Source organism: Hemitrygon akajei, unplaced genomic scaffold, assembly GCF_048418815.1.
Source record: "Hemitrygon akajei unplaced genomic scaffold, sHemAka1.3 Scf000108, whole genome shotgun sequence".
In the NCBI taxonomy this organism is placed as follows: domain Eukaryota; kingdom Metazoa; phylum Chordata; class Chondrichthyes; order Myliobatiformes; family Dasyatidae; genus Hemitrygon; species Hemitrygon akajei.
Window position 1 is genome coordinate 1,299,381 of NW_027331994.1, and position 22,821 is coordinate 1,322,201.

Sequence of the window (22,821 nt, forward strand, 5' to 3'; positions counted from 1 at the left end):
GGCCATACCTGGATTTATTGGAAAGCTCCGGATTACTGGTCTTGAAGGCCACAGGTCTAGCCCTCAGCATACGGCCGATGTCCTGGTTCATCCCCGGCATTTGATTTGGTCAGTGTCCGGCAAGTTCTCCAAGGCAGACAGTAATCTACACAGGTATTCGTGTAGTCGGTAACAATTGTGGCCTTCTTGGTCCTTACCACTGGTGCTGTGGTCTTTAGTCTCTGCCCATATGCCGGGAATAGAAGTCCAGCCAAGTGAGCAGACTTTCAAAAGTGTGGGTCTAGATGGTACTGCAAGCGTTCTTGAATATGGGACAACAATGGTCACGTGCGTTGCCTCCTCTGGGTTCACGAGCGAAACTTTGTTGGTAACTGATCAGAGACTTCATCAAGCTGGCCTGGCTGCACACACCAACCTCCCACCCCAACCACTCCCACCACCCCCCCCCCCCCCCACACACACACACACACGCACACACACATTGAGAGGTAAAGCATTAGGTTGTGCAGTTTCGAACCTGCGGATAACAGAGCTTAGCTCCTTCAGTGCCTGGCTAATGTTCGCTTGAGTTCAAATGTACAACACTACTAGAAAAAAACTTCCTCAGCTGATAAAATGGATTGCATTTGACTGATAGGTGTTCTAGTTCAAGTGGACAGGAAAGACACAGAACTGATACGTCTGTGCATCAAGACAGGTTAATCACAAAGCATTTGACAGGGTTCCACACGGAAGTTAGTTAGGAAGGTTCAATCGTTAGGTATTAATATTGGAGTAGTAAAATGGATTCACCAGTGGGTGGATGACAGATGCCTGAGAGTAGTGGTGGATAACTGTTTGTCAGGTTGGAGGCCGGTGACTAGCGGTGTGCCTCAGGGATCTGTACTGGGTCCAATGTTGTTTGTCATATACATTAATGATCTGGATGATGGGGTGGTAAATTGGATTAGTAAATATGCAGATGATACTAAGATAGGTGGCGTTGTCGATAATGAACTAGGTTTTCAAAGCTTGCAGAGAGATTTAGGCCAGTTTGAACAGTGGGCTGAAAGATGGTAGATGGAGTTTAATGCTGATAAGTTTGAGACGCTACATTTTGGTAGGAATAATCCAAATAGGACATTCATGGTAAATGGTAGTGCATTGAGGAATGCAGTAGAACAGAGTGATCGAGGAAAAATGGTGCATATTTCCCTGAAGGTGGAATCTCTAGTGGATAGGGTGGAAAGCATTTGATATGCTTGTCTTTATAAATCAGAGCATTGAGTATAAGAGTTGGAATGTAATGTTAAAATTGGACAGGGCATTGGTAAGGCCACATTTGGAGTATTGTGTACAGTTCTGATCACCGAATTATAGGAAGGATGTCAACAAAATAGAGAGAGTACAGAGGAGATTTACTATAATGTTACCTTAGTTTCAGCTCTTAAGTTATAGAGAAAGGTTGAACAATTTAGGTCTTTTTTCTTTGGAGCGTAGAAGATTGAGTGGGAACTTGATAGAGGTATTTAAAATTATAAGGGGGACAGATAGAGTTGACGTGGATAGTTTTTTTTCATTGAGAGCACGGAAGAATCAAACAAGAGGACATGAGTTGAGAGTTAGGGGACAAAAGTTTAAGGGTGACACGAGGAGGAACTTTTTTACTGAGAGAGTGGCTGCTGTATGGAACGAGCTTCCAGTAGAAGTGGTAGAGGCAGGTTCGATATTGCCATTTAAAGTAAAATTGGATAGTTATATAGACAGGAAAGGAATGCCGAGTTATGGACTGAGTGCAGGTCGGTGGGATTAGGAGAGAGTAAGCCTTCGGCATGGACTAGACCAGTGGTGTCAACCTCATTTTAGGTCACGGGCCGGATTGAGCAAAATGCAGCTTCATGCGGGCCGGATCAGTCGGACGCGTGCGAACGCAGCTTTCGTTGCCTCCGTTTTTTTCAGCCTGCTCTCATGTGTCTCAGTCTCTGCCATAACTACAAAGTGTTTCACTTTACAAATTCCGTTTCTTATGAAGAAGACTGCCGAGCAAGACTCCCGAATAAACACTAAAAACCCTGAAAACCTGGTACCTGAATAAACTCAGCATTAGCCATATCATACGCCATAGGCGCTTCGATTACTGGGGCCAGCTTTAATAGTAATTAGATATTATCTCGCGGGCCAAAGATAATTCCACCGCGGGCCAAATTTGGCCCGCGGGCCTTGAGTTTGACATATATGCACTAGACGGACAGAGATGACCTGTTTCCGTGCTGTAATTGTTATATATTTATATGGTTATACGATAAAACCACGATTCAGAGGTAAATTGGTATTAGGATAAAATGGTGTGTACTTGAATTAGGAATTTGGAATTGGCATTTTTAAGTTGTAGGGTTCCGTTGGAAAACGTGTTGAAGTCATTGTCGCACTTGTCCTGTAATATGTAATTGACAGGTCAGTTTAGACAACGTGGTGGTGCAGTCAATACTTTAGTGATTTGCTTACGTCGTCAGCCCTAATTCCATAAATTATCCAGCTGCCGCTGGCTGGTCAGTTTAAATCGATTATTTCCCTCTATAACTACATATATATAGTTATACATTGTACCGAAATTTCAGCCCTCCTTACGGAACACAGGTGCCCGCTGTCTTCCAGCCAGAATTCACTCTATCTACTACATCATCCAATTCGGAATCAAAGCAGCCAGGTTTCTCTGGATCCCATGCTTCCTGACTTGCTGAATGATTCTACTATTGGGAACGGATCGAAAGCTTATCAAAATTAATACATCCACATCGACTGCTCTGATCCATCTGTTTGTTTTTCACTGTTACAAGTAATTCAATCTGGTTCATAAAGGGCAATATGCCCCTCAAAAAGCCATGTTGACTCTCCGCAGCTGAACTACGTTTCTCCAAATGCCCATAAATTCCCTCCACAATAGCCTTTCTCCAACAGTTTACCCACTACTGACATAATATTCAGTGGTCTCTAATTCGAAAGAGTGCACCTATTATTTTTCGTCAACAGAGGGATTACATTTGCCGTCCCCAAATCTTCAAAGTCTACTTCCAGGGCCAGCGAAGACACAAATATCTTGTCAAAAAGTGCACCAATATCTTCGCTGGCCTTCCAAAATTATCTGGACTATATCCCTTCCGGTATCGGGGAATTATCTATCATCATGTTTTCCAAACTTCCAGCGCATCTTTTTTCTGAGCCTCGGCATGTTCGACCATATCTGCCTTTTTACGCTGTGTTCACATTCATGAATGTATTCGGTGAGGAGCTTCACCGCCTCCTTGACTCCAGACACAAGTTTTCCTCTGATCTGCCCACACTCTCTCCAGTCTACTCCTGTTCTTCACAGTGCAACTCGCCAAGGGCTCTCAAGTTCCTTACTACCTCTTCTAAGTCCATTGTTAAATTATTTCTTCTCTCAATTGTGACTCGCCACGACCCTACCCGATCTTTTCTTCCTAAACCTTAAGTATCTTTCTTTCTTCCTCCTTGCGAGCTGTTCCAACTTTCTTGTCAGGCAGGGTTACTTTATGCTATCATCCTTTCCCTGCATCAATGAGACAGACTCTTACTGTACCGAATGTCAGTGCTCCCTGAGCAATCCCCATATATCTGTTGTGTACTTCTCTGAATGCATCATTTCCCAATGTCCGTTCCCAAGTTCCTGCAAGGTAGCACCATACATTGCAGACCCCAAATTCCATACTCTCTCGTCCTACCCCTGGGCAAGGTAAATGGAGGGGAGTTCTGCCCTATCGTTCTGAAATGCTGACCCGCGGAGAGATCTGTCACCTGATCCGTTTCCTTTTCTAATATTAGATACCATACCGTTTGGACTGTTCGCTAGTCCGCGTTTCTTCTTATAGTGACATGAATCCTTCCTGGACACAACTGAGGAATTATGCCATATGCCTGCTCATATGTTGTGTAATATATAATACATACATAATATTGTGTAAGTCTCAGCTGCCCGTGTCAATAACTTGGCGCATGTCAAAGATCCCTTTCCCGATCGGTTCCTCACTGTTACCGTTGCGTTTTTTTTTTTTGGTGTTAATTTGGTGGGCGGCAGTATGGAATACTACAGATGGGTGCTCTCTCGCTTCATGTATCTGTGCTTGTCTCCCAGTCTATTAACAAAGGAACGCTCCACGTTGTCCTCCATTTCTGCAGCAACGATACCATCCCTGGTTTCCCATCGGACTCCCTTTACACTCCGTTACTCGGCTCTGTCCATTTTTCAACATCTGAAACCCGGAAAGTCCTGAAGCCATCCCTGCCCTTGTGACAGCCGAGTGTCTGTGATAGTTCGGAACATACTTGAACCAATGTAACTAACACTCCAGAAGCATTGAGCGTTTGTATTGCTACCTACCTGAGCTGTATGAAGTCAGCAATTTTCCGCCAATTCTGCAATTCCGGATGACCAGGTATATGAATGTATGAATTTATGACATATTTGCCAAAGCTGTTCATTGCAAAACGGCTTTATTTGAAAACTTCGCTGAATTCTCATTAGACGCGCGCGTCATCTGCACAGATGGCCATTTAATGTAAACACATACTTCATTCATTTCCTCAGCTCTTCTCTGAATTTCCTCTGTGTCAGTGTATAGATACAAGTATTGGTGCACATGCTGAATACTTGCAACGTGAACCCAAATTGTTGTAGGATGTATACCGGGGAACTCAAATATCTGTCCTCGTAAAAATAGTTTTCCTTTTGCCACTTCAGGGTGTGGGCTACATGGGGCATCCAAAATAATATGAAATTAGCTGATATAGAAAGCAGCAAAATCATCGATTTTCTGCGTTTTTCCACCTCGGCATCTTTCTGATTGTCGCTGCTGTGCCGAAGCTTTCTGCGGACTCTATTTGCCACAACGATATGTCTTATGGTTAACCCGTTAAACAACAGGATTTGTTTAAATCTGTGTCTGACCCCGGGTGTGTGTGATGAGACGGTGTGGAGTGGAGTTACACTCTGTGTCTGACCCCGGGCGTGTGTGTGACGGGACGGTGTGGAGGGAGCTTCACTCTCTGCCTGATCCCGGGAGTGTGTGATTGGACGTGTGGACTGAGTTTCACTCTGTGTGTGACTCCCGGGCTGTGTCATGGGACAGTCTGGAGGGAGATGCACTCCAAGCCTGACCTCGGGAGAGTGTGCTGGGACGGTGTGGAGGGAGATTGTCTCTGTGCCTGACTCCAAGAGTGTGTGATGCGACGGTGTGGATGGAGATGCACTCTGCGTCTGAGACCAGGAGTGTGTGTTGGGATGGTGTGGAAGGAGCTTCACTCTGTGTCTGAGACCAGGCGTGTGTGTTGGGACCATGCGGAGGGAGCTTCTCTCTCTGTGTCTGACAACGGAAGTGTGTGATGGGACGTTGTGGAGGGAGCTTCACTCTCTGTCTGATCCCTGGAGTGTGTAATTGGACGTGTGGAGTGAGATTCACTCTGTGTGTGACTCCCGGGCTGTGTCATAGGACAGTGTGCAGGGACATTCACTCTGTGCCTGACCCCGGGAGTGTGTTTGATGGGACGGTGTGGAGGGAGTTTCACTCTGTGTCTGACGCCGGGTGTGTGTGTGACGGAACGCTGTGGAGGGAGTTTCACTCTGTGTCTGACCCCGGGTCTGTGTTTGATGGGACAGTGTGGAGGGCGATTCACTCTGTGTTTGAATCCGGGAGTGTGTGATGGGACGGTGTTTTGGGAGCCTAACTTTGTGTTTGATCTGGGAGTGTCTGTTCTGGGATTGTGTGATGGGACAATGTGGAGGTTGTTTCCCTCTGTGTCTGACCCCGGGTGTGTGTGTGACGGGACGGTGTGGAGGGAGATTCACTCTCTGTCTGACGCCGGTTTTCCATCCTCCATCCCTTTCGTACTTGGGACGTCAGCGGACTCACGTCGATTTTATCTGTCTGCGGGGAGCAGGAGCGCGTTAATTAGCCAGGAAGGGGGTTGGGTGGAGATGAGATCCTGGACACCCAGACTCTGCCATTCCGACCTCCCTCAGCCTGGAGCTGAGACGCTGCTGTGTCAGTGTCAGGAGCTCCGACCCACTGTTGCAGTGCACAGGGTACGGGGGGCAGTAGAAACCTCAAATAAAACTCAAGTCCGGCACCAGGACGGGAAGTTACAGCGGTTTTTTGATTTCATCATGACAAATGTAAATTAAACAATGTGTGAGCTGCTGACGTGCGGGAATAAATAAGCTGCTCCCGACTCACTCACAGTCACACACAATTAACTGACCGGCGACATCGAATGACCGGTTGAATAATCAGTCCCGTTTCTCACCGTCACTCTGCGTCGGGGAACCGATGATTATAAAATCACACTTCAGGGCCGTGTCCGGGAACGCTGCAGATCCAGGGTCACTGCCGAGGGGTTTGTCAATTTAACATCATTATATCGGCCAGACTGCCGAATGCACCGTCCTCAGCAAAGGGGGCAAAAGGATTCTCTCCCGGGATAATCCCACCCCGGGACACCGGTGTCCCAGACTGAGCCCCCGGCCCCCGGCCCCCGGGTCTGGGTAATTCCCCGGGCTGTCACGTGGAAGTCTCGGTCACGCACATCCGGCGGAAGCTTCTCCGCCGGACAACAGGCGGAAACACGTCACTGCGGGACCGTTCCGAGCGACGCACAGCGCGAGACCTGAGTCGGTTCCGTTAAAACCGTAGGGGATCAGCCCCAGCGTGCGGCCATTAAAGGTAAGGGCGGGAGTTAAAGGGGAGGGCGGGGAGTCGGCCAAAATGTCCCCATCCCGCGGGCAGGGATGTTCGCACATTCTGATGTTCACAGATCCACTCTCAGTCCGGGTCTGCCTCCCTGCAGAGGTCTCAGTTCCTTTCTCCCGGTCCGACTGAACCGATTCGCCCCCAGCCTGAAACAGATGGGAGAATAAAGATGAAATAAACAGATGACACAACAGTGTCAGTAACAGGGGACTGGGGTTAACGTTTCAACAACACTCACAGACAAATATCACCAGAAAACCCGCGGATCCGCTGATATTTTATCACATTGAACATTGACACAAACACTCACCGTATCCACTCCAGACTCGGGAGGGTCAGTATGAGGCGGCGGAGAGAGGGGACAGATCGGTCTGTCAGCGAGTTTAATGTCAGGTCCAGCACCGTCAGTGATGGGTTTGTACTGAGAGCGGAGACGAGATCCTCGGCACCAGAATCTGTGAGACCGACACACTCCAGCCTGGAGATGAGAGAGAGTGAGGGTGAAGACAGGAGACGGTACAAATCCCCAGTGCTTATCAGTAACACAATTACTGATCACATTAATGTTCAGGCTCAGACACCCAGTGACACAATCTCCCACAGTCTGGTACTTACCGCAATTTCTGTATTTTACACTCCGTTTTCCTCAGAGCCGCAGACACCAGTTTCACTCCTGAATCTCCCAGTTTATTATTACTCAGGTACAGCTCCGTCAGTGATGGGTTTGTACAGAGAGCGGAGGCGAGATCCTCGGCACCAGAATCTGTGAGACCGACATCCTCCAACCTGGAGATGAGAGAGAGTGAGGGTGAAGGACACAGAGAGACAGGAGACGGTACAAATCGCCAGTGTTTTTCAGTAACACAATTACTGATCACATTAATGTTCAGTGTCAGACACCCAGTGACTGTAAACACAATCTCCCACAGTCTGGTACTTACCGCAGTTTCTGTATTTTACACTCCGTTTTCCTCAGAGCCGCAGATATCAGTTTCACTCCTGAATCTCCCATATTATTATGACTCAGGTACAGTTCCGTCAGTGATGGGTTTGTACTGAGAGCGGAGGCGAGGTCCTCGGCACCAGAATCTGTGAGACCGACCCCCCCCAGCCTGGAGATGAGAGAGAGTGAGGGTGAAGGACACAGAGAGACAGGAGACGGTACAAATCCCCAGTGTTTATCAGTAACACAATTACTGATCACATTAATGTTCAGTGTCAGACACCCAGTGACGGTAAACACAATCTCCCACAGTCTGGTACTTACCACAGTTTCTGTATTTTACACTCCGGGTTCCTCAGAGCGTCAGACAGCAGTTTCACTCCTGAATCTCCCAGTTTATTATCACTGAGGTTCAGCTCCGTCAGTGATGGGTTTGTACTGAGAGCGGAGACGAGATCCTCGGCACCAGAATCTGTCAGACCGACTCTCCACAGCCTGGAGATGAGAGAGAGTGAGGGTGAAGGACACAGAGAGACAGGAGACGGTACAAATCCCCAGTGTTTATCAGTAACACAATTACTGATTTTTTTTCTTCAGCACGACTGTGCAAGTCTGCCAGTGAGAACAACGAGAAGAGTTTAAAAGGAAGACAGATTTACAGAGTGAGCGTCAGAGGAGCGGGAGACAGAGTAGGAAGGCTTTGGCTCAATGGGGCTTCGGCGATAAAGGGTCGAGGCGAGGTAGGTTATCTGTTTACAATACAGACAGAGAGTATGTGTGTGAGGCTGGTTTTCTGTGCTCGGTGTCAGATGTGGGAGATCCTGGAGATTCCCAGCCTCCTGGACGGCGACATCTGCGCCCGGTGTGTCGAGCTGCAGCTCCTTAGGGATCGAGTTAGGGAACTGGAGATGCAGTTCGATGACCTTCGTCTGGTCAGGGAGAGCGAGGAGATGATAGAGAGGAGTTACAGGCAGGTTGTCACACCGGGGCCACGGGAGACTGAAGAAGTGGGTCACAGTCAGGAGAGGGAAGGGCAAGAAGCAGGTACTAAAGAGTACCCCTGCGGCTGTACCCCTTGACAATAAATACTCCTGTTCGAGTACTGCCGGAGGGGGGTGGGGAGCATCAGTGTCAGTGCCTCTGGCACAGAGTCTGGCCCTGTGGCTCAGAAGGGTGGGGAAAGGAAGAGGAAGGCAGCAGAGATAGGGGACTATAGTCAGGGGGTCAGACAGATGATTCTGTGGTGGCAGGAAGGAAACTCGGATGGTAGTTTGCCTCTCAGGTGCCAGGGTCTGGGATGTTTCTGATCACGTCCACGATATCCAGCAGTGGGAGGGAGAGCAGCCAGAGGTCGTGGTACATATTGGTACCAGTGACAGAGGTAGGAAAAGGGAAGAGGTCCTGAAAGTAGACTACAGGGAGTTAGGAAGGAAGTTGAGAAGCAGGACCTCAAAGGTAGTGATCTCGGAATTACTGCCTGTGCCACGCGACAGTGAGAATAAGATTAGGATGAGGTGGAGGATAAACGCGTGACTGAGGGATTGTAGCAGGAGACAGGGATTCAGATTTCTGGATCATTGCGACCTCTTTTGGAGCAGCTGTGACCTGTACAAAAAGGACGGGTTGCACTTGAATTCCCGGGGGACCAATATCATGACAGCAATGTTTGCAAAGGCTACTGCGGAGAGTTTAAACTAGAATTGGGAACCAAATTGATGTGATGGAGGAGAGGGAGGTTGGCTCACAAATAGAGAGAATTTGGAGACAGTGTGAAAGGGAGGATACGCGGGTGATAGAGAAGGGAGGCACTCAGTCCGATGGTTTGAGATGTGACTATTTTAATGCAAGGAGTATGATGAATACAACGGATGAGCTTAGAGCGTGGATCAGCTCTCGGAGATATGATGTGGTGGCCATTACAGAGACTAGGATGGTGCAGGGGCAGGAATGGTTACTTCGAGTGCCAGGATTTAATTGTTTCAGAAAGGACAGGGAGGGAGGCAAAAAAGGTGGGGACGTGGCACTGTTGATCAGAGATAGTGTCACGGCTACAGAAAAGGAGGACGTCATGGAGTGGTTGTATACGGCGTCTCTGTGGGTGGAAGTTAGGAACAGGAAGGGGTCAATAACTCTCCTGAGTGTTTTGTATAGACCACCCAACAGTAACAGGGTCATCGAGGAGCAGATAGGGAGACAGATTCTGGAAAGGAGTAACAATGACAGGGTTGTTGAGGTGTGAGATTTTAATTTCCCAAATATCTCCCTAGAGTGAGGGGTTTAGATGGAGTGGAGTTTGTTAGGTGTTTTCAGGAAGGTTTCTTGACACAATATGGAGATAAGCCTAGAAGAAGAGAGGCTGTACTTGATCTGCTATTGGGAAACGAACCTGGCCAGGTGTCAGGTCTCTCATTTTGGAGATAATGATCACAATTCTGTCTCTTTTACCATACCCTTAGACTGTTATAGGATCAGGTAAGTTAGGGAAACCTTTAATTGGAGTAAGGGGAACTATGAGGCTATCAGGCTGGAACTTGTAAGCATAAATTGGAAACAGATGTTCTCAGGGAAACGTTCTGAAGAAATGTAGAAAATGTTCAGGGGATATTTGCGTGGGGTTCTGAGTAGGTACGTTCCAATGAGACATGGAAAGGATGGTAGGGGACAAGATCCGTGGTGCACAAAGGCTGTTGTAAATCTAGTCAAGAAGAAAAGAAGATCTTACGAAAGGTTCAAAAAACGAGGTAATGACATGAATCTGGAAGACTATAAGGCTAACAGGAAGGAGCTTAAGAATGAAATCAAGAGAGCTGGAAGGGGCCATGAGAAGGCCTTGACGGACAGGATTAAGGAAAACCCCCAAGGCATTCTACAATTGGCGAAGAGCAAGAGGGTAGGATGTGAGAGAAAAGGACCAATCAAGTGTGACAATGGAAAACTGCGTATGGAACCGGAGGAAATAGCGGAGGTATTTAATAAACCATTTGCTTCGGTATTCATAACGGAAAAGGATCTTGGCAATTGTAGGGATGAATTGCAGTGGACTGAAAAGCTTGAGAATGTAGATATACAGAAAGAGGATGTGTTGGAGCTTTTGGAAAGCATCAAGTTGGATAAGTCACCGGGACAGCAAGAGATGTACACCAGGCTACTGTAGGAAGCGAGGGAGGGGATTGCTGAGCCTCTGGCAATGATCTTGGCATCATCAATGAGGACGTGAGAGGTTCCGGAGGATTGGAGGGTTGCGAATGTTGTTCACTTATTCAAGAAAGGGAGTAGGTATAGCCCAGGAAATTATAGGCTAGTGAGTCTTACTTCAGTGGTTGGTAAGTTGATGGAGAAGATCCTGAGAGGTAGGGTTTATGAACATCTGGAGAGGCAAAATATGATTAGGAATAGTCAGCATGGCTTTGTGAATGGCAGGTTGTGTCTTACGAGCCTGAATGATTTTTCTGAGGATGTGACTAAACACATTGATGAAGGTAGAGCAGTAGATGTAGTGTATATTGATTTCAGCAAGGCATTTGATAAGGTAACCCATGCAAGGCTTATTGAGAAATTAAGGAAGCATGGGATCCAAGGGGACATTGCTTTGTGGATCCAGAACTGTCTTGCCCATAGAAGGGAAAGTGTGGTGTAGACGGGTCATATTCTGCATGGAGGCCGGTGACCAGTGGAGTGCCTCAGGGATCTGTTCTGGGACCCCAAGTCTTTGTGATTTTTATAAATGATCTGGATGAGGAAGTGGAGGGATGGGTTAGTAAATTTGATGATGACACAAAGGTTCGGGGTGTTGTGGATAGTTTGGAGGGCTGTCAGATGTTACAATCGGACATCGATAGGATGCAAAACTGGGCTGAGAAGTGACAGGTGGAGTTCAACCCAAATAAGTGTGAAGTGGTTCACGTTGTTAGGACAAATATGATGGCAGAATATAGTATTAATGGTAAGACTTGGCAGTATGGAGGATCAGAGGGATCTTGGGGTCCGAGTACATAGGACACTCAAAGCAGCTATGCAGGTTGACTCAGTAGTTAAGAAGGCGTACGGTGTATTGGCCTTCATCAGTCATGGGATTTAGTTTAAGAGTCGAGAGGTAATGTTTAAGAGTTGAGAGATTATGAGGGGGATAGATCGAGTTGATGTGGATAGGCTTTTTCCATTGAGAGTAGGGGAGATTCAAACAAGAGGTCATGAGTTGAGAGTTAGGGGGCAAAAGTTTAAGGGTAACACGAGGGGGAATTTCTTTACTCAGAGAATGGTGACGGTGTGGAATGAGCTTCCAGTAGAAGTGGTAGAGGCAGTTTCGGTATTGTCATTTAAAGTAAAATTGGATAGGTAAATGGATAGGAAAGGAATGGAGGGTTATGGGTGAGTGCAGGTCGGTGGTACCAGGTGAGAGTAAGCGTTCGGCACGGACTACAAGGGCTGAGATGGCCTGTTTCTGTGCTGTTATGGTTATATGGTTATATGTTGCAGCTATACAGGACCCTGGTCAGACCCTACTTGGAGTACTGTGCTCAGTTCTGGTCGCCTCACTACAGGAAGGACATGGAAACCAGAGGAGATTTACAAGGATTTTGCCTCTATTGTTGTGCATGTCTTATGAGAATAGGTTGAGTGAACTCGGCTTTTTCTCTTGGAGAGACAGAGGATGAGAGGTGATTTGATAGAGATGTACAAGATAATGGGAGGCATTGATCATGTAGATAGTCAGAGGCTTTTCCCTAAGGCTGAAATAGCACGAGAGGGCATAGTTTTAAGGTGCTTAGATGTAGGTCAGGGGTAAGTTTTTTTACACAGAGAGTGGTGAGTGCGTGGAATGGGCTGCTGGCGGCGGTGGTGGAGGCGGAAACGATCGGACCTTTAAACTCCAGGATGGCTACATGGAGTTTAGAAATATAGAGGGCTATGGGTAAAACCGAGGTAATTCTGAGGTCGAAACATGTTCAGCACAGCGTTGTGGGCCGAAGGGCCTGTATTGTGCTGTATGTTTTCTATGTTTGTTTATTTCTACTGATCGTGTTAATTTTCAGTGTCAGGCACCCAGTGACTGTAAACACAGTCTCCCACAGTCTGGTACTTACCACAGTTTCTGTATTTTACAATCCGGGTTCCTCAGAGCCGCAGACACCAGTTTCACTCCTGAATCTCCCAGTTCATTCCGCCCAAGTCTAAAAACAAACAGACAGATTGATGAACAAAGTGATTCAAACCGTGGGTCTGAGGGAATTTCCGTAGTCGGATATTTCAGGAAAAATTAAACCCTTCAGAAAATCACTGATCGGAGTTCCCATCACTGTCAATGTCCCTCCCTGCCCAGGTCCAGGGGATTCGCCGAATGTCAGTAATTTAGTCTGTCAGTGTGACCCTGTGAAGTCCACATATTCTGTCCCTTTCCCCGATGGAGAGAAAAGTGTTCCTGACCGAAATGCAGAAATGTCAATGGGACACAGTGAAATAGATCCAACCGAGCTAAAGGGATGGGGAAGAGATCCCAGAGGAGATTGGGGGATGGGAGAGAGAGATACCACCGGTTGAAGGGGAATGGGGAAGAGATCCCGCAGGAGGGAGGGGAATAGGGAAGAGCGATCCCAGAGGACGAAGGGGGATGGGGAAGAGAGAGCCCAGAGACGGCAGGGGGATGGGTGAGAGAGATCCCACTGGAGGAAGGGGTACGGGGCGAGAGATCCCCATGTTGGAAGTGAGATGGGGAAGACATCCCACAGGAGGAACGGGAATGGGCAAGAGAGATCCCACAGGAAGGGGAATGGGGAAGAGAGAGCCCAGAGACGGGAGGGGGATGGGTGAGAGAGATCCCACAGGAGGAAGAGGTATGGGGCGAGAGATCCCCAAGGAGGAAGTGGAATGGGGTAGAGAGATCCCCCAGGAGGAAGGGGGATGCGGAAGAAAGATCCCACAGGAGGTAGGGAGATGGGGAAGACAGATCCCCGAGGAGGGGGGATGGGGCAGCAATGATCCACAGGAGGAAGGGGGATGGGGGAGAGATCCCAGAGGAGATTGGGGGATGGGGGAGAGATCCCAGGGAAGGAAGGGGGATGGGAATCGAGATCCCACAGGAGGAAGGGGAATGGGGATGAGAGATACCACAGGTGGAATGGGGATGGGGAAGAGAGATACCACAGGAGGAAGGGGAATGGGGAAGAGATTCCACAGGAGGATGGGGTATGGTGAAGGGAGATCCCACAGCAGGAAGGGAGATGTGGAAGTGATCCCACAGGAGGAAGGGGGATGGGAGAGAGAGATACCACCGGAGAAGGTTGTATGGGGGAGAGAAATCCACAAAGAGGCGGGGGGATGTGGGAGCGACGATCCAGAGAAGGAAGGGGGATGAGGAAGAGATTTTCCAGAGAAGGAAGGGGATAAGGGAGAGCGATCCCACAGGAAGGGGGATGGGTTGAGAAATCCCAGAGGAGGATGTGGGATGGGGAAGAGATATCCCAAAGGAGGAAGTGGAATGCGCAAGAGAGATCCCACACGAGGAAGGGAGATGGGGAAGAGATCCCACAGGAAGAAGGGGAATGCGGAAGAGTGATCCCACAGTAGGGATGGGGATTGGGAGAAATCCCACAGGAGGAACAGGGATGGGAATTTGAGATCCCAGAGACGGGAGAGGGATGGGGGAGAGAGATAAGACAGGAGAAAGGAGGATGGGGTAGAATCCAACAGGAGGAAGGGAGATGGAGAAAAGAGATCCCACAGGTGGAAGGGAGATGGGGAAGAGAGATGCCAGATACGGGTGGGGGATGGGGGAGAGATCCCAGGGAAGGAGGGGAATGTCGAATAGCGATCCGACAGGACGAAGGGGGATGGGGAAGAGAGATGCCTGAGACGGGTGGGGGATGGGGGCGAGATCCCAGGGAAGGAAGGGGGATGGGAATAGAGATCCCACAGGAGGAAGAGGAATGGGGATGAGAGATACCACAGGTGGAATGGGGATTGTGAAGAGAGATCCCACAGTAGGAAGAGAGATGTGGAAGTGATTCCACAGAAGGAAGGGGGATGGGGAAGAGAGGTCCAACAGGAGGAAGGGGGATGGGAGAGAGAGATACCACAGGAGGAAGGGATATGAGGAAAAGAGATCCCACAGGAGGAAGGGAATAGGGAAGAGCGATCCCAGAGGACGAAGGGAGATGGGGAAGAGAGATCCCACAGGAGGAAGGAGGATGTGGTAGATATCCCACAGGTGGAAGGTGGATGGGGATGAGAAATCCCACCGGAGGAAGGGGGATGGGGAAGAGAGATCCTACCGGAGGAAGGGGGATGGGGAAGAGAGATCCCACCGGAGGAAGGGGGACGGGGAAGAGAGATCACATAGGAGAAAAGAGGATGGGGTAGAGTTCCCACAAGAGGATGGGGGATGGGGAAGAGATCCCACATTAGGAAGGGCGATGGAGAAAAGATATCCCACATGAGGAAGGGAGATGGAGAAAAGAGATCCCACAGGAGGAAGGGAGATGAGGAAGACAGATCCCACAGGAGGAAGGGGGATGGGGAAGAGAGGTCCTGCAGGAGGATGGGGGATGGGGAAGAGAGGTCCTGCAGGAGGATGGGGGATGGGGAAGATATCCCACAGCAGAAAGGGCGATGGAGAAAAGAATCCAACAGGAGGAAGGGAGATGGAGAAAAGAGATCCCACAGGAGGAAGGGAGATGAGGAAGAGAGATCCCACAGGTGGAAGGGAGATGGGGAAGAGAGAGGCCAGAGACGGGTGGGGGATGGGGGAGAGATCCCAGGGAAGGAGGGGAATGTCGAATAGCGATCCGACAGGACGAAGGGGGATGGTGAAGAGAGATGCCAGAGACGGGTGGGGGATGGGGGCGAGATCCCAGGGAAGGAAGGGGGATGCGAATAGAGATCCCACAGGAGGAAGAGGAATGGGGATGAGAGATACCACAGGTGGAATGGGGATTGTGAAGAGAGATCCCACAGTAGGAAGAGAGATGTGGAAATGATCCCACAGAAGGAAGGGGGATGGGGAAGAGAGGTCCAACAGGAGGAAGGGGGATGGGAGAGAGAGATACCACAGGAGGAAGGGGGATGGGGAAGAGAGATCCCACAGGAGGAAGGGGGATGGGGAAGAGAGATCCGCCCGGAGGAAGGGGGATGGGGAAGAGAGATCCCACAGGAGGAAGGGGGACGGGGAAGAAAGATCCCACAGGTGGAAGGGAGATGGGGAAGAGAGATAACACAGGAGGAAGGGAGATGGGGAAGAGATACCACAGGAAGGACGGGAATGTTGAAAAGCGATCCGACAGGACGAAGGGGGATGGGGAAGAGAGATGCCAGAGACGGGTGGGGGATGGGGGCGAGATCCCAGGGAAGGAAGGGGGATGGGAATTGAGATTCCACAGGAGGAAGAAGAATGGGGATGAGAGATACCACAGGTGGAATGGGGATGGGGAAGAGAGATACCACAGGAGGAATGGAAATGGGGAAGAGATTCCACAGGAGGATGGGGGATGGCGAAGGGAGATCCCACAGTAGGAAGAGAGATGTGGAATCGATCCCACAGGAGGAAGGGGGATGGGGAAGTGATCCTAGAAATTGAAGGGGGATGGGGAAGAGAGATCCCACAGCAGGAATGGAGATGGGGAAGAGAGATACCACAGGAGGAAGGGAGATGGGGAAGAGATCCCACAGGAAGGAGGGGAATATCAATAGCGATCCCACAGGACGAAGGGGGATGTGGAAGAGAGATGCCAGAGACGGGTGGGGGATGGGGGAGAGATCCCAGGGAAGGAATGGGGATGGGAATAGAGATCTCACAGGACGAAGGGGAATGCGGATGAGAGACACCACAGGAGGAATGGGGATGGGGATGAGAGATACAACAGGAGGACGGGATATGAGGAAGAGAGATCCCACAGGAGGAAGGGAATAGGGAAGAGCGATCCCAGAGGACGAAGGGAGATGGGGAAGAGAAATCCCACAGGAGGAAGGAGGATGTGGTAGATATCCCACAGGAGGAAGGGAGATGAGGATTGCAGATCCCACAGGAGGAAGGGGGATGTGGAAGAGAGGTCCTGCAGGAGGATGGGGGATGGGGAAGAGATCCCACAGGAGGAAGGGCGATGGAGAAAAGAGATCCCAGAGGAGGAAGGGAGATGAGGAAGAGAGATCCCACAGAAGGAAGGGGGATGGGGAAGAGAGAACCCACAGGAGGAAGGGGATGGGGAAGAGAGATCCCCCCGGAGGATGGGGGATGGGGATGAGAGATCCCACAGGAGGAGTGGGGATGGGGAAGAGAGATCCCGCAGGAGGAAGGGGGATGGGGAAGAGTGGTCCTGCAGGAGGATGGGGGATGGGGAAGAGATCCCAGAAATGGAAGCGGGATGGGGAAGAGAGATCCCACAGGAGGAAGGGATATGAGGAAGAGAGATCCCACAGGAGGAGGGGAATAGGGAAGAGCGATCGCAGAGGACGAAGGGGTATGGGGAAGAGAGAGCACAGAGACGGGAGGGGAATGGGTGAGAGAGATCCCACCGGAGGAAGGGGGATGGGGTAGATAGATCCAAAAAAAGGAAGGAGGAAGGGGAAGAGAGATCCCACCGGAGGAAGTAGGATGGGGAAGATAGATCCAAAAAAAGGAAGGGGGATGGGAGAAAGAGATACCACCGGGGGAAGGGAGATAGTGAAGAGAGAAACCACCGGGGTAAGGGGTCCGGGGGAGAGCGATCACACCGGAGGAGGGGGGATGTGGAAGAGAGATCCCACAGGAGGAAGGGGGATGGGGAAGAGAGATCCCGCAGGAGGAAGGGGAATTGGGACGAGATCTGACAGTAGGAAGGGATATGAGGAAGAGAGATCCCACAGGAGGAAGGGGGATGGGGAAGAGAGGTCCTGCAGGAGGAAGGGGGATGGGGAAGTGAGATCCCACAGGAGGAAGGGAGATGAGGAAGAGAGATCCCACAGGAGGAAGGGGAATGGGGAAGAGAGGTCCTGCAGGAGGAAGGGGGATGGGAAAGAGAGATCACATAGGAGGAAGGTAGATGGGGAAGTGAGATCCCACAGGAGGAAGGGGAATGGGAAAAGATCCAACAGGAGGGAGGGGAATGGCGAATAGCGATCCCACAGGACGAAGGGGTATGGGGAAGAGAGATCCCACAGGAGGAAGGACGATGGTGTAGATATCCCACAGATGGAAGGGGGATGGGGAAGAGAGATCGCACGGGAGGAATGGGGACGGATATGAGAGAACCCACCGGAGGAAGGGGGATGGGGAAGAGAGATCCCGCAGGAGGAAGGGTGATGGGGAAGAGAGATCCCACCGGAGGAAGGGGGATGGGGAAGAGAGATCGCACCGGAGGAATGGGGATGGATATGAGAGACCCCACCGGAGGAAGGGGGATGGGGAAGAGAGATCCCGCAGGAGTGAGGGTGATGGTAAAGAGAGATCCCACCGGAGGAAGGGGGATGGGGAAGAAAGATCCCACAGGAGAATAGAGGATGGGGTAGAGTTCCCACAGGAGGAAGGGAGATGAGGAAGAGAGATCCGACAGGAGGAAGGGAGATGGGGAAGAGAGATACTACCGGAGAAAGGGGAATGGGGAAGATAGATAGATAGATAGATAGATAGATAGATAGATAGATAGATAGATAGATAGATAGATACTTTATTCATCCCCATGGGGAAATTCAACTTTTTTCCAATGTCCCATACACTTGTTGTAGCAAAACTAATTACATACAATACTTAACTCAGTAAAAAAAAATATGATATGCATCTAATTCACCATCTCAAAAAGCATTAATAATAGCTTTAAAAAAGTTCTTAAGTCCTGGCGGTAGAATTGTAAAGCCTAATGGCATTGGGGAGTATTGACCTCTTCATCCTGTCTGAGGAGCATTGCATCGATAGTAACCTGTCGCTGAAACTGCTTCTCTGTCTCTGGATGGTGCTATGTAGAGGATGTTCAGAGTTATCCATAATTGACCTTAGCCTACTCAGCGCCCTTCGCTCAGCTACCGATGTTAAACTCTCCAGTACTTTGCCCACGACAGAGCCCGCCTTCCTTACCAGCTTATTAAGACGTGAGGCGTCCCTCTTCTTAATGCTTCCTCCCCAACACGCCACCACAAAGAAAAGGGCGCTCTCCACAACTGACCTATAGAACATCTTCAGCATCTCACTACAGACATTGAATGACGCCAACCTTCTTAGGAAGTACAGTCGACTCTGTGCCTTCCTGCACAAGGGATCTGTGTTGGCAGTCCAGTCTAGCTTCTCGTCTAACTGTACTCCCAGATACTTGTAAGTCTTAACCTGCTCCACACATTCTCCATTAATGATCACTGGCTCCATATGAGGCCTAGATCTCCTAAATTCCACCACCATCTCCTTGGTCTTGGTGATATTGAGACGCAGGTAGTTTGAGTTGCACCATATCACAAAGTCCTGTATCAGTTTCCTATACTCCTCCTGCTGTCCATTCCAGACACACCCCACTGTGACCGTGTCATCAGCGAACTTCTGCACATGGCAGGACTCTGAGTTACATTGGAAGTCTGAAGTGTACAGGGTGAACAGGACGGGAGAGAGTACGGTTCCCTGCGGCGCCCCTGTGCTGACTGAGATCCCACAGGAAGGAGCGGAATGGGGAAGAGAGATGCCAGAGACGTGTTGGGGATGGGAGAGATCCCAGGGAAGGAAGACGGATGGGAATAGAGATCCCACAGGAGGAAGGGGAATCGGGTTCATCGATACCAGAGGTGGAATGGGGATGAGGAAGAGAGATACCAGAGGAGGATGCGGGATGGGAGAGAGAGAGACACCACAGCAGGAATGGGGATGGGGAAGAGAGATCCCAGAAATGGAAGGGGAATGGGGAAGAGAGACCCCACAGCAGGAATGGAGATGGGGAAGAGAGATACCACAGGAGGAAGGGAGATGGGGAAGAGATCCCACAGGAAGGAGGGGAATGTCAAATAGCGATCCCACAAGACGAAGGGGGATGTGGAAGAGAGATGCCAGAGACGGGTGGGGGATGGGGGAGAGATCCCAGGGAAGGAATAGGGATGGGAATAGAGATCCCACAGGACGAAGGGGAATGCGGATGAGAGACACCACAGGAGGAATGGGGATGGGGATGAGAGATACAACAGGAGGAAGGGAATAGGGAAGAGCGATCCCAGAGGACGAAGGGAGATGGGGAAGAGAGATCCCACAGGAGGAAGGGGGATGGGGAAGAGAGATCCCACCGGAGGAAGGGGAATGGGGATGAGAAATCCCACCGGAGGAAGGGGGATGGGGAAGAGAGATCCCACCGGAGGAAGGGGGATGGGGAAGAGAGATCACACAGGAGAAAAGAGGATAGGGTAGAGTTCCCACAGGAGGATGGGGAATGGGGAAGAGATCCCACATTAGGAAGGGCGATGGAGAAAAGATATCCCACATGAGGAAGGGAGATGGAGAAAAGAGATCCCACAGGAGGAAGGGAGATGAGGAAGACAGATCCCACAGGAGGAAGGGGGATGGGGAAGAGAGGTCCTGCAGGAGGATGGGGTATGGGGAAGAGATCCCACAGGAGGAGGGGGGATGGGGAAGAGTGATCCCGCAGGAGGAAGGGGGATGGGGAAGAGAGGTCCTGCAGGAGGATGGGGGATGGGGAAGAGATCCCACAGCAGGAAGGGCGATGGAGAAAAGACATCCAACAGGAGGAAGGGAGATGGAGAAAAGAGATCACACAGGAGGAAGGGAGATGAGGAAGAGAGATCCCACAGCTGGAAGGGAGATGGGGAAGAGAGATACCATAGGAGGAAGGGAGATGGGGAAGAGATCCCACAGGAATGAGGGGAATGTCGATTAGCGATCCGACAGGACGAAGGGGGATGGGGAAGAGAGATGCCAGAGACGAGTGGGGGATGGGGGCGAGATCCCAGGGAAGGAAGGGGGATGGGAATAGAGATCCCACAGGAGGAAGAGGAATGGGGATGAGAGATACCACAGGTGGAATTGGGATTGGGAAGACAGATACCACAGGAGGAAGGGGAATGGGGTAGAGATTCCACAGGAGGAAGGGCGATGGAGAAAAGAGATCCCACAGCAGGAAGGGCGATGGAGAAAAGAGATCCAACAGGAGGAAGGGAGATGGGAAGAGAGATCCCACATTAGGAAGGGGGATGGGGAAGAGAGATCCCACAGGAGGAAGGGGGATGGGGAAGAGTGATCCTCCCGGAGGAAGGGGGATGGGGAAGAGAGATCCTACAGGAGGAAGGGGGATGGGGAAGAGCGATCCTCCCGGTGGAAGGGAGATGGGGAAGAGAGATCCCACAGGAGGCGGGGGGATGGGGAAGAGAGATCCCGCAGGAGGAAGGGGGATGGGAAAGAGAGGTCCTGCAGGAGGATGGGGGATGGGGAAGAGATCCCACAGCTGGAAGGGCGATGGAGAAAAGAGATCCAACAGGAGGAAGGGAGATGGGGAAGAGATCCCACAGGAATGAGGGGAATGTCGATTAGCGGTCCGACAGGACGAAGGGGGATGGGGAAGAGAGATGCCAAAGACGAGTGGGGGATGGGGGCGAGATCCCAGGGAAGGAAGGGGGATGGGAATAGAGATCCCACAGGAGGAAGAGGAATGGGGATGAGAGATACCACAGGTGGAATTGGGATTGGGGTTACAGATACCACAGGAGGAAGGGGATTGGGGTAGAGATTCCACAGGAGGATGGGGGATGGCGAAGGCAGATCCCACAGGAGGAACAGAGATGTGGAAGTGATCCCACAGGCGGAAGGCTGATGGGGAAGAGAGGTCCAACAGGAGGAAGTGGGATGGGAGAGAGAGATACCACAGGAGGAAGGGGGATGGGGAAGAGAGATCCCACAGGAGGAAGGGGGATGGTGTAGAGAGATCCCCCCGGAGGAAGGGGGATGGGGAAGAGAGATCCCACAGGAGGAAGGGGGATGGGGAAGAGAGATCCCAAAGGAGGAGGGGGGATGGGGAAGAGAGATCCCGCAGGAGGAAGGGGGATGGGGACCTGCAGGAGGAAGGGGGATGGGGAAGAGAGATCCCACAGGAGAATAGAGGATGGGGTAGAGTTCCCACAGGAGGAAGGGGGATGGGGAAAAGAGATACCACAGGAGGAATGGAAATGGGGAAGAGATTCCACAGGAGGATGGGGGATGGCGAAGGGAGATCCCACAGTAGGAAGAGAGATGTGGAATCGATCCCACAGGAGGAAGGGGGATGGGGAAGTGATCCTAGAAATTGAAGGGGGATGGGGAAGAGAGATCCCACAGCAGGAATGGAGATGGGGAAGAGAGATACCACAGGAGGAAGGGAGATGGGGAAGAGATCCCACAGGAAGGAGGGGAATATCAATAGCGATCCCACAGGACGAAGGGGGATGTGGAAGAGAGATGCCAGAGACGGGTGGGGGATGGGGGAGAGATCCCAGGGAAGGAATGGGGATGGGAATAGAGATCTCACAGGACGAAGGGGAATGCGGATGAGAGACACCACAGGAGGAATGGGGATGGGGATGAGAGATACAACAGGAGGACGGGATATGAGGAAGAGAGATCCCACAGGAGGAAGGGAATAGGGAAGAGCGATCCCAGAGGACGAAGGGAGATGGGGAAGAGAAATCCCACAGGAGGAAGGAGGATGTGGTAGATATCCCACAGGAGGAAGGGAGATGAGGATTGCAGATCCCACAGGAGGAAGGGGGATGTGGAAGAGAGGTCCTGCAGGAGGATGGGGGATGGGGAAGAGATCCCACAGGAGGAAGGGCGATGGAGAAAAGAGATCCCAGAGGAGGAAGGGAGATGAGGAAGAGAGATCCCACAGAAGGAAGGGGGATGGGGAAGAGAGAACCCACAGGAGGAAGGGGATGGGGAAGAGAGATCCCCCCGGAGGATGGGGGATGGGGATGAGAGATCCCACAGGAGGAGTGGGGATGGGGAAGAGAGATCCCGCAGGAGGAAGGGGGATGGGGAAGAGTGGTCCTGCAGGAGGATGGGGGATGGGGAAGAGATCCCAGAAATGGAAGCGGGATGGGGAAGAGAGATCCCACAGGAGGAAGGGATATGAGGAAGAGAGATCCCACAGGAGGAGGGGAATAGGGAAGAGCTATCGCAGAGGACGAAGGGGTATGGGGAAGAGAGAGCACAGAGACGGG

At 50.8% G+C, this 22,821-nt stretch overlaps 1 protein-coding gene across 1 annotated transcript in view; it reads right to left on the bottom strand.

Moving 5' to 3' along the window:
- Positions 1-4,548: 4,548 nt before the first annotated feature.
- The window catches only part of LOC140723296 (NACHT, LRR and PYD domains-containing protein 3-like), a 64,070-nt gene continuing 45,797 nt past the window's right edge, over positions 4,549-22,821 (bottom strand). The window contains exons 6-11 of the mRNA XM_073037893.1: positions 12,768-12,854; positions 8,008-8,178; positions 7,682-7,852; positions 7,356-7,526; positions 7,051-7,218; positions 4,549-6,886 (exon numbers count right to left, since the gene is read on the bottom strand). Of these exons, the coding sequence (XP_072893994.1) occupies positions 6,799-6,886; positions 7,051-7,218; positions 7,356-7,526; positions 7,682-7,852; positions 8,008-8,178; positions 12,768-12,854 (856 nt within the window). The 3' untranslated portion in view covers positions 4,549-6,798. The remainder of the gene's footprint in view (positions 6,887-7,050; positions 7,219-7,355; positions 7,527-7,681; positions 7,853-8,007; positions 8,179-12,767; positions 12,855-22,821) is intronic.